Genomic DNA, 12905 nt, shown 5'->3' with positions numbered 1-12905 from the left:
TGACCTCGACACCTCGGTCCTGAGGCCGGCGCTGCAGGAGCCAGCAGCTGGGAAGCTTCTCGCTGGAGTTTCAGACGGAGCGATGGAGAAGGAGAGGCGGAGGAATGAAGCGCTCCCTCGGGGGAGAGATAAACATTTACTTTTCCATGAGGGCGACGGTAATCGCATTACAAGCAGCGGAAAACAAAAAGAAAAAGAGAAGGAAGTGGAAGGAAGTGGAATGGGACAGAAAGGGAAGTACACGTCTCATCAGGCTGTTTATGATGCAGAATTTATTCCAATTACAGAACAGAGCTTGTTACACATGTGATCATAACCAGCAGCAGACATAGATCTGTAGCCGGGGTGAGTTCCTGCAACAACCTGTGGGTTTGAATAAGAGAGAATAACAATAGCGAGCTTTGATTGGTTTAAAATGAAAAGTTTAATATCGGCTCAGTCTGATCTCATTTGGAAGAAATTGATTGCAATTTGTTTTGCATCTGATAAAACGTCCGTTAACAGAATCCTAACCAGAGCAGATGTAACTTTACTTTGACCTTGACATTTATGATGAATTGATAATGTGACTGTCAAGCTGCTGCAACAAAACAAGATCGAAGAGGGCGACTCCACTGAGAGAAGTGAGTCTATTAGAGAATGATTTATGACGTCTGTAAACATTTGCCAAAGGAGTTTATGTCTCAATCTCAAGTTTCAAGTCTTCTTCAATACAACATCATGTTCATTCAGTAATTTATGATCCATTTTGGGAACTAAATTAAATGAATACAAACATTCTGACAAAGAACCAGACGGAGGAAAATGTAGAAATCTGACATAAACACATTTTTAATTGATATCACATTCATATGGTAATGCTACAAATTCTGCAATCTGTATATATAAAGAAAAGAAAAACATAAACAACACTTTAGAGGTTTAACTATTTGTAAAGCTATTTCATCTCCTATTATACATTATTATTATTCAGCCCTGGGTAATAATTGTGAGCAACAAAAAGAAAAACACATTTAGAGAAAAGTAGTTTGTGTTTTCAGAAATATCAATGGATTTATTACAGATCCTTTTCTTCATCCTCTTCTCCTTAATTTCTCTGCTGTTTTGTATTATTTGGTCTTTGGACAAAAAAAAACAAAAAAAAAGATTTATTCTCCTCACATTAACATCAACAGATCTTTGTTGAAGTCTTCAGAAATTAATACACAAAACAATAACAACTGGAGAGGGTGCAGCGAGACAACAGAAACAATTTGTTCTTGGCCCGAGTTTAGTTAGGAATATTGAAATGGATTTTTTTTTCTGGGCAGAGCCACAATCTGTTTACCAGCTGCTGATGGAGGAGGAGGAGGGGTGTGCGTGTGCGTGTGTGTGTGTGGGGGGGGGGGTTGTGATGTCTGTGTCACAACGTAAACACACAAAACACCAAAAATCTGAACAACCTGCAGCTAAAACTGTGATTTACTCTACATATAGCACGCTCATTCATCATGTGCGTGTGTGTGTGTCCGTGTGTGTGTGTGTGTGTCTGTGTGTGTGTGTGTGTGTGTGTGAGACTCATAAGGCCATGAGAAACATTAGAATGCGCGGCAGTGTGTTGTGCTCGCAGCCCCACTGACCCTAATTTATAATGACTCCATTGTCTTGGGGGACACAGACAGATATCAGCCATAAATGAAGTAGGACAGGCACTTTAGCTGCTGAGATGAGGTGATTATAGCTCGTGGATTAGTCTGCTGCCTGGGCGAGGTGATGATCAGCCACACGCACACACACACTGAGACAGACACACACACACACAAGTTCACATGCAAGGGGTTGTATCTGCTCATGGATGCAGTGACAGGTCACACGCGTGTACCCAGTGACCTCACCACCACACCCAAACAAACACAGTGTGTGCACAGGGTTTACTGTAACGCCCGGTGGAAGATGATTATGATGCTGTCGATCCTCAGTGATTTGAGGAAGTGTGTGTGTGTGTGTGTGGGTCTGTGTGCGTGTGTGTGTAACAGAGAGGGTTTCATGACGTCACCGGTGAAAACAGGTTTATTTCAGGAACTCAGGTTTCTTAAGTTTAAATCAAGCTATTTTCAGATGTTTGCTGTAGTTCATCTTCTACATGTAGAAGCAGCCGGAGAATGTTCCGGGTCAGACTCGCCAAATCATAACTTTATATGTTCATTATTTTATATTTTTTGTAGTGGGTATAGGAGAACACTCATATATACGGGACTTGAATCTCTGATGTCATGATGACAAGCAGCCGCAGACGGACAAACAGAGATCAGTGAGTTTGTCTCGTGTCCAAACCTGAGCTCACTTCAGTTTGTACCGAAACCTTTTTCTGAAGTTTAATAGCCGATGTAGTTATTCTTTATGCTAAATGTTTAAAATATCCTGTGTCTCCCAGTCGAACTCTGACCTCTAACCTGCTCATGGAAACTTGAATCTGCTTCAGTTGGTAAATATTTTTACAATTGAAGCCTGTTTCTCTGCTGCAACTTTATGAAACACTCGTCGGCTGTAATCGTTTTTAGAGCAGAACCCATCTGTGGATCCATTCAACTCCGTGAGTCCTTTATGTTTTTCATATTAACGGTGAATCAAACTGGGATGAAACCAGCGAGCTCCACCTGCCCAGCTGCAAACTACAGTTAGAGAACATCGAGCAGCTACAGAGCCTGAACTACAGGAAGATAACACAGAACACAAATACTATACAAGTTGAACAGCACCTTGGTATTTTCTTTATTTAAATGTCATCTTGTAGCCACATTTATCCCATTTTTCATGTTTCATTGATTTCAATCATTTGCTTCTACTGTGTGTTTTACTTTGAAGGTAGTTTGTGCTTAAACTTGTAAATATAAATGTATTATAATGTGAATACAACAACAACAGTAAAGGAGGATGTGTATTTACAGCACCACATTGTTTGTGCTCCTCCATCAACCATCTGGACGTTAAAGATATGAGCACATCCATCTTCAGAACCTCTTTATTGAAACCTATTGCCTTGAGTTTACTCAGCAGCATCTAATGATCCACTGTGATGCTGTTTGCACCTCTTAGCTCCCGTGCTGCTAAGTCACAGGCAATAAAGTATTTGATGTGGTATCAACCCGTCGCCCTTTTCTCTTACACTTCATTCCAGAGCTTGTGTCCTGCTGAAATAAAAAAGATTCACCTCATTACGAGAGGAATTACCCCGACTCGTCCCTTATAGAAGCTGTTTCACTTCATTGCTCCACGAGTCCCGACACTGTGTGCACGCAGCGGGCGTATCAGGGGCCAAACAGATGGAGAGGAGCCGTGGAGCCGGCGTGATGGAGTTCACTGAGCCTGCTCCGGTGGAATAAATCAGGCTGTTTGTGAACAGAAGCCACCGTTTGAGGAGACTGTTCAGTGTCTCCATAAAGTTTACAGCCCTGCAGCCTGAGCCCAGACCAGCTTCCCCAGTGGTACTGTTGTTACGATGGAGGATTAGCTCCACGACCGGGCCTGAGCTTCATGCGTCTCTGCACCGACTCACTAATGGAGCATCTCCCTGGTCCACCCAGCTGGTGTTTATACAGACTGAATACTTCATATTCCTCTATCTTAACACCCAGCAGAGGATAGAACTGCCTCCTCTTTAATGAGCAGGGCGTTAAATTCCCACAGAGACTCGTTGTGTGACCTCGAGATGATTTCAGACGTGACCTCTGGAGCATGTTTGCCGAATTGGGTCCAGAGTTTCTGCGTAGTTTGTCTTTCACACATGAACAACACAGCAGGAGATTCTCCGAGCATTCATTGCAATAGTAGAAACTTAAAATATTAATATTAACCAACCCTAACCCTCTGGAGAATAACCAGGGATCTCTCAGATCCGTCTGAAAACAGCTTCAGACAGTGATTTTCCTTTTTAAATAGACTTTATTTAGTGACACAGATTGATTTCACACAGGCCTACATATGCAAAAAGCTGGGAGGGAAACTTGGTAGAACCTCCTCATGATCGATTAAAGATAATAACAGTCAACCGATACCATTATGATCAATTATAAGGTGATTACATGCCACTGCTTAATCTTAGTCTTTTAAGTTCGGTTATCATTTATCTGAAGACAGTGTCACTAACTGCAGTTTGATGCAAAACTCCAGCACAACTTGAAAACTTGGCCTGTTTTCCTTTGAAAACACAGTGAGATATTACAGATTTAAAATTAACATCAAAGTTAAAACCAGAAAACTTAATTAAAGCCCCCAAAACATCTTGTGACAGCAACATCTGACAGTTTGGCTGCATTTTCCAATGGTCACTATTTAATGACTCTCACTGAAAGAAACCAGCCACATGATGTCTCTTTTTAATTTCAGATATGCTTTTACTGCATATATCTTTAGTACATTCTTGGTATTCAGAAATTTTCTATGTGCTTATTGGGGGGTTATAGGAAGTCAACACTGAGTTAGAGGAAGATCTTTTTTGCAGGAGGTGTTTAAAACCATTCATAAAATCTCCATATATGTAGTTTCTTGCTTGTCCTCTTGATTTAATCCATCTCAAACCTCCTCTAATCCACACTGCTTATCTTTCAATACTGTGATTTGTAATACTATGGTTTTTAATCTATGGTTAATGATATTATGGTTTATAATATGGGTTTCCCACGACCACCACTACGTGGCGCAGTGAGTCCTGCTGCCTCTGCAGATCTCCAGCCCTGGAACCTGCAGGAGACTCAGTTCCATCAGGACTGGGAGCTGAGTTGAATCTGTGGCCAATAAAAGTGCTGAGGACATGAAAGCTGATGTTGTGCATGACCATAAACTTCTGTGGTTATTAAGTGCAGAGTGGAAATATTGTTTCCAAAAAACAACTGGAAGCTGATCCAGATGAGCCTCCTGTCAGCACACTGGTTTCTCTCCCAGTCAAAACCAGTGTCCTGCAACCGGTTGGAGCTATAGAATCAATGTGAGTCAACTCGTAAACTTGGTTCATTTGCAAAAGGAAACGTTTCAAGACAAATTACCGTAACTGGACAAATGTTCGAAAAAGGGAAAACTTGGACAAATTGGAGCTTGTGATGGATTTGACTTTAACCGGTGGAAGGAGGCTCGTTCTGCGGCGTGTTGATGAGATGAAGTGGGATCACTGGGATGTGTGGCTCGGCCTGGGAAGCTCGGATACCCCCCCCCCCCCCCCCACTCCCCCACCCCAGGAGGAGGGCTGTTGTTTCTGTAAGTGAAACGCCCGTCATTCAAAATCCAAAGCCAACTGAGATCCGTGCGCAACCGTGAAACTGCACACTGCAAGAAGTGAGACAAACCTCCTCCTGGAGTAAAAACTAAAACCTGTCTGTCTCTTCAGGAGGACATGAGTCTTCTCATACGTGTGAACAACATGAGGAACATCTGCATCAAACCAGCCAACTGACAGAATGAGACCCAACACATTAAGAAGAGACTTAGAAACATTACACCCCAATCACATGCATCATCGTTGTAACAAAGTGATTTATTTTTTCTCTATTTTTGAAAAAGGTTCAGACCGATGGAGGAAAGTAGTGATAAATGTCACCAAAAGTACTTCAATTAAGTTGAATTTAAGCACAATTTAAAGAGATTAACAGAAATGAATGAGGTTAACTTAGTTTAACCTCAGTTGACAAGTCACCAGAGTTACTTTTACTTTTACACACAACAACACACACACACAGCTGTTTTCCTTGTTAATGAATATTAACGGTCACCGCCTATTCCAGAAAATCTCTGCACCTTAGCACTGTACGTGCCCATAACTCTCTCACTGTATATATTGTTTCGTTTTATATTGTTTTATATATATTTTTTTATTTATATATGTATATATATTGTTGTTTAATGTCTGATTGTTATTTGTGTGCACCAACCACACCAAGGCAATTTCCTGTATGTGAAAATACACTTGGCAATTAAAAGAATTCTGATTCTGATTCTGATGCTTTAATATATCTGTTTCCTACCATCAATGTTGTGAAAATCATTGTTTATTATTATTGTGAGGAATAATTAACATTGACGTGATCAGACAGTCTCTTCACATTTATTATTATTATTAATATTAAAAGGTGTCAAACAAGTAGCCCTTCTTCGCACTACTCAGTACCTTCGATTAGCTCTCAGTCTCAAACAGGTTGGTGACCCCTGCTTTAGAGAAACCAGCTCCAGGGATTTGAAGACTCCTCTGCATAAGACTTTTTAACTCCTCTGAACTGCAATAACTCCACCAAACCAGCACCCTGGCATATTTGCATATTTGCATATTTGCACCAGCACCGTAATAAGCATATTTGAATATTTGCACTACTGCACAAATTGAACTATTGTTGTTTTATCAGAATCAGAATCAGAATCAGAAAGTATTTATTGCCAAGTAGGTTTACACCTACCTGGAATTTGCTCTGGTTATTGGTGCATACAATGAACATAGAAACATAAAAACACAATAAATACACCACACATAAGAAAAACAATAATAATAATAAAAAAACAATATATATTTACTCACTCTTTACTTCTTATTTACTCACTTTTTCTAATATTTATACAAGGTAGCATTTATTTAGACAAATATATCTATATAAAAAGATATAAAAGATATAAAAAGTGAAGTAAAAGGTGAAATGCACAATGCAAAAAGCAAAACAGTGAACAGTGTCAATTTTTCTCTTCATCTGTAAAGATATATATTTAGATATATATATTTTATTTTCTATTTTTAATTTTTGATATTTTATTCTATTTTATTCTATTTTATACTATTTCTATATATATATATATTTTTTTTTTGGTTGAAATTACTGAGCATTGCTTATAGAGAGCCTGTGACCCAAGTATTTCATTGCCATGTTATCTCTGTGCATTTGACAGTATAAAAATCTTGAATCTTGAATCTTGAATCTTGATTTCTTGCAGCGTGCTCCGGCTGGCACGGTGGGGGGGTGGTGGAGCTGGAGGAGGAGGAGGAGGAGGTGGAGGAGGAGGAGGAGGAGGAGGAGGAGGAGTGGGGGGGTTGGTCTGTGGGAGCATGGCCGCAGCAGCAGCAGCAGCAGATCGCTGATTCCTCCACATTCACACAGCACCTCGGACCGGAGCTGGAGCGGCTCGTCCGGACTGATCCTCCCCGGTGACGGAGCTCTACGCACGGCGGAGAAAAGGTTCCATTCCCCCGGAGAGTGTTCGTGTTGCTCCGCGGGAGAGGAGCGAGAGGAGCGGGTTCCACCGGAGCTGCTGCTGCGGGGAAAGAGCGTCTTCTTTCCGGCGTCTTGGTGGCACAGATCCCGGGTCGGACACGGAGGAGACGCCGGGACTGTGTCTTCGCTCCGGTTGCCTTTTTTTAAACATTAATATCTTGGAACATTTATCCTGTGTTTTGTTGTTTTTTATAATATTTTTTACTTCTGTGGACACACGTCGCTTTCTCTCCGGGAGACTGAGCGAGTTGGAGAAAGTGTTGATCCGGGGGAAGGACGCGCTCTCCCCGGGTCCCGGTGGATGTTCCTCCCGGTTCCCCCGGTTCCACAGAACTGATTCTTCCTCCAAGTGAAGGGACACGATCTGAACAAGTTTCCACAGGGAGATTTTCAACATAATATTGGTGTTTGCTTCTAAAAAACACCCGAGGAAGGAGCTGCACCTGTGGACTCTCATCCCGGCGTTTCACCGCCACATCCCCGCAGAACCAGGACCAGAACCAGGAGGTACCGGGTCCACTACCGGGACTTCCAGTGCCACTATGCCGCAGGTGGACATGCTCCTCTTCCTCCTGCTCCTCCTCATCGGGGTGTGTGTGCACGGCCAGGACCCGGCTTCCAAGGTGGTGTCCGACCGATACGCCGTCAACTGGAACCGGACCAACCCCAAGTAAGTGCCTCGATCGCCCGCTTGCTCCTCCGGGACACACCGGTCCTCTGGAGCTCCTTCTCCCCGGGGCTCCAGTCCCCTCTCTGCCCGGGGGACGCTGCTCTCTGCCCGGTGGAGTCTGGTTGTGTGAACCTCTAGAAATCAAACTGCTCAAAGCAAAACCTCCACTTTACATGTGCACATTTATTTTTTAATAAATATCATTTAATTGCATATATTTCTCTAAATGCTTCTCACGTTGGAACATTTTGCTCTGAATCACCACATTTATAAACTGGCTCCCCGGGTCCTGCCCTCGGTTCCCGGTTCCTCTGGTCACCGGCTGATTATTGTGATGACTGATATTTAATAATGCTGACTCATCTTTTTAATCAGGTGTGTTTATGATTCACATATGATACTGGAACAACGCAGGTTTCCGCAGCTTTTTTACGCGCTATTACGCATTAATAACACTCGGGTTCTGATGGTGGAAACAGGAGCATGTGGACGCACCAGGAGCTTGAGAGATGTTCTCCTGCTGGGATGAGATGATGCTGGTTCGCTCCCAGTCTTCTCCCAGTCGATTAGAACTGACAGAGTTGTGTTTTTGTGCCAAAGCTCCCGCAGCCTCCTCCTGATCCAGCGGGAGCCTGGAGATATGAATGCCAAGTTATGTCGAGGTTATGCCGCTTATTATCTGTGGGAGCATCTCGGTGACACACTGCTCCGCAATCATCTGCTGATAAAGTGAATTCCTCTTGTGTTGGTTGAGTAGAATCCTGCAGTTGGAGAAGTCTGGTTTCTGCCTGGTTCTAATTATCACAAGTTTTCTGCAGAAACTTTTTGGATTTGAGCCCAGATTCCTCCAGTGTGGATACAAAAGTGACATTACTCCTCCCTGGGTGACTCAGTGGCTCCTGAGCTTAGTGATACACTGTGCGTGTGTCTGTGTGTGTGTGTGTGTGTGTGTGTCACATAATTGTTGTACTTGGCCAGCAGTGCCATCATTTACCAGTATTAGCCTCCACCACAGTTTCTGGGTGAGTCCAAAAAATATGCACAACATTTGTTTTCAGAGGTGAGAAACTGGTTGGTTGGGCTTCGGTTGCTGTGTGTGTGTGTGTGTGTGTGTTGTGTAGCAGCGCCCCAGTGGAAGTGTGTGTTCACAGGGTTTATTGTGCGTGGAGGAGTGGAACTGACAGGATGTTAATGACACAGATGCAAATGTGCTGCTGGTGTGGAACATGAAAGGCTGAAGGTTCCTGATCGGGATCATCACACAGATATCTGAGGCTGATAAGTCCCACTGGCATTGGAAGATCTATATTTACAAAACAATCATTGGGCGACTGCCACGATATCTCTCCTCTCTCAGCAGCTGGAATTGTAATACCCACAATACCTGCTCCCAGAGCCGGCTTTCATGATATCTGCCTGGTGTTAACACTAACTTGGGGAAGCTGCTTTCTGTTATAAGGCAATGAGGTCCAAAAATCTTTAAGGTCTCATGTACAGCTGACTTCTCCTCTAGTGATTGTAACTGCTAGTTGACTTGGCCATAGTATTTTATACTGACACATTTTTTTTTTAAACCTTGTATTATATTATAATATAATATAAACTTGAATACAGGCTCAAGGCCCACAGAGAAAAAAAACAACAACAATACATACAATCAATACATTACATCAAAATATACAGGGAAAGAAGGGCTAAAAAAGGCCAGTGTTCCCAGATCCTGGATGTGTATTTGACAGAGGGTCTGTCATAATAAGATCAATAATAAAATTTGTAGAGCGGTCCAGCCGACTCATAAACTTAAAAGTGAGGTTCCTCAGCAAGGCCATGCAGGTGGTTCGACCCATGTTACAAAACATCTCACTGGCTCTAGTACTCCTGGGTTTCTTCAGGAGTATATCCAAGACAGTCATTATAGGTATAGGTATGTATATATATATGCATATTTCATTTTTTATTCTTATTTATTCAATGTATCAACTCTTTATTGTTCCCTCGGCACTCGGGTCTTATTCCTCAATGTGTTTTCCGAGGCTTAAATAAATATTCATCACTCTCAGGCTGCAGGTTGTTGTTCTCTTCAAACAGTTCCCAGTTCCCAAGTCTGGTTTCTTGGTTGCCAAGTGTCCCCTCCACCCCCCCACTCCCTCCACTCCCTCCACCCCTCCGCCCGGCCCACCCGGCCCACGCTGGGGCAGACAATAAGGGGGTCCACAGGGGTATTTCAGCCGCGGCCAGGACCCAGCGTGGCGCCCGGCCTTGTGAGAGATCCACACATGCTGAGGTCACACACTCGCTGGTAACCAGGCGAGTCGCAGGGTTAAGCAGCACAGAGGGGACCGTTGTCAGGGTCACAACCGGGGCAGTACCGCCGGCGGCCTTGGGGGCCCGGTGACGGCCCCCTGATCCCCCCCACCCCCCCTTTGTCTGGGCAGAATGCAGAGGCTAAATAAATGAGTAACTCTAAATGACTGTCTCCTTTTTCTCATTCATGACTTTAATCTAAACCTGACCCGGGCCCTGGATCCCCACTGGTTAATGGAACCATTCTCGGTATTTGAGCCCTGGGAACCTGCTGTGGTACAGTCCCAACTTCCAGATGAGCCTCTTACCCCCCCCAAACCCCCCCTCCTCCTCCTCCTCCTCCTCCTATTTGACCAAAGTATAGGAGAACTGGCTTTCAGAGCAGCAGTTCATACTCAGCCATTCATGAAATCCTCTACAGGAGCCGCGGAATTGAAAAGGGAAGTGAATCGTGAAATATGGAAATGCGTTTGACATTTTCATGTTTTTCTGTTGTTTCAGTCGGGGACAGAAAAAGAGCCTTTTTTGTAATTTAGATAAACGTTTGTTCATGTTTGCTGTGCTTTCATCTCCGTGCTCTGATGCTTGTTGCTGATTGGGCCTGGGAGCGGTGCGGGCGGGGGGGATTCAGAGCCCAGAGGACTAAGAGAAGTCTGGAGTTTGAAAAGCTTCCACGGTGACAGCGAGTAGCTCTGTGCTCCGAGAAGCTACTTAATGGAATTAAATGAAACTCCTGTATCAGAGAGTCTGTTTAGAAACCTGTAGAAGCACATTTCCCAGTAATTACTCTCGGTTTCTAACGACTAACCAACAAAAAAACACCTTAAACGGCCTCAGACGACTGTGGTGCTTTGAGTAGAGTCTCCTCAGAATCAGATCATTAGAGCAGGTTTTCAACTGGTTTTGTCCCAGGGACCAGCATTCTGACTAGAAAGTGCCTAAGGAAGTTTTAACATTTGGTTTTCCATGTTGGTTTTATTTAAAAACCTCAAACAAATCTAGAAAAATCTGTGAAAAAACAACAAAAACGGTAGATTTTCAGTGCTTAAGAATTGAAAACAAAATTAAAATGCAGTTTGTAGTTGCACTGCATCTCAGATCCATATGAACATCAATATATAATGTTCATGACTTAAATGTACAGACATGTAGCTGACATGTTAAGAGAAGGTTAAAGTAACGGTGATCAATAACAATCATCATAAACTGGGGCTACAACTGAAGAGGGAAGATGACAAAGTAATGCAGAATATGTCACAAATGATAATCATACAATATCACACAAACAATGAGGCCTACTTAAGTTTAACCTCATGATCACCAGCACCTTTATATTATTTTAGACATATTTTTCTTATTTTAGATATTTTTCACGATATTCACTAGTAATCTGGAAATGTGTTGAAATATCAAAGCAAATTTTGCGGACCCCCTGCAAAGCCATCGCGGACCACCAGGGGGCCGCGGACCCCCGGTTGAAAACCCCTGCATTAGAGTGCAAGCGAGGCTGGAAACTGGGAGGAATCCAGGGTTCGGATCTAATCATGAAAAAATGTGATTCACCCAAAATCTGTTCAGAGGTCGAGGCGGAAAAAAGTCTCTGTTTTGTCTGTTGTGCACTCGTGTGGTTTCCACTGCTGGCTGAGGAATGAAGAGTAATGTGTAGCATCCGCGATATTGTTTTTAGTTTATACAACAGCAAATCATAACATATGTTATCTCAAGGCTCTTTGCAGAAGATGGACTGAGACCTGATGGGATTTTACATGGAAATTAAATCTTCTCTTCTCTGCTCATAGAAGCACAAAGAGATTCATCAGGAGCTGGTTTCACTTCATATGAAGGCAGATAATTATCAGGGTTGAAAGGTTATAATAACTACTGGTTACATGCACCAAGGACATTCTGGTTGTGTGTTTGCAGGATTATGCAAAATCTGTACAGACGATTTTTTATTGAAACTTGGTATAAGGTCGAGCTGTGAGTCAAGGGAGGATTCACACAACTGAGATCTTTATGAAAAGATATGTGGCGTGTGTGGAGGACTTCTATTGTACATACATTCAATTAGGTGCAGATCTGGGTAATGAACTGAATATATCTGATCTCAATACATCTATATTCAATATGAGGATTATGTGGCTCAGCTGATACAATAGAGTGTCTGACGTCTGTCTGGAGGAGGTGCAGCAGCAGGACATCTTGTCCCATTGAACTGTAACAGTGGAAACTGGTTTGTTGCAGTGGAAGAATCCTTTGTTTATGACTTTTTGACCTTTATTACCTCACATCTGTCTGCTCAGTAAAAAGATAGAAACTTATAATAAAAGGCTATGTGGCAAAACAAAAATGTAGTGGTAGACACAACGTATTTTCAGAAATTGCAATAACAGAGTGTAACTGCTGTTATAATGCAGCGAGGGTCATATTGACAGAAATCAATAAATGGTTAGTAAATTATGAATAAAGTCTTTAGAGTGTGAAGTAGTATTAACTACCTGATAATATCTGAATTCTAACATAATAATAAACACTTTATTAATCATTATTTAACATTAGTTACAACTTAATGTGGCACATAGAAAAATATAAATGTTGATTTTGACATACACGATCAATACTAACTGATTTATGATCTATAAAGTATAAATAAACAATATCGATGAAGCCATTAATGACTTACAAACTTTTAATGTTAAAAATATGTC

The 12905-nt window shown here is 42.4% G+C and overlaps 1 protein-coding gene across 1 annotated transcript in view; it reads left to right on the top strand.

Moving 5' to 3' along the window:
* Positions 1-7399: 7399 nt before the first annotated feature.
* Positions 7400-12905, top strand: part of LOC133009658 (ephrin-A5b-like) — a 68796-nt gene continuing 63290 nt past the window's right edge. The window contains exon 1 of the mRNA XM_061077195.1: positions 7400-7893. Within this exon, the coding sequence (XP_060933178.1) occupies positions 7766-7893 (128 nt within the window). The 5' untranslated portion in view covers positions 7400-7765. The remainder of the gene's footprint in view (positions 7894-12905) is intronic.

Source organism: Limanda limanda, chromosome 1 (genome assembly GCF_963576545.1).
Source record: "Limanda limanda chromosome 1, fLimLim1.1, whole genome shotgun sequence".
NCBI lineage: Eukaryota > Metazoa > Chordata > Actinopteri > Pleuronectiformes > Pleuronectidae > Limanda > Limanda limanda.
Note: the sequence above shows the minus strand (reverse complement) of the source record. Positions and strands in the feature narration are given on the sequence as shown.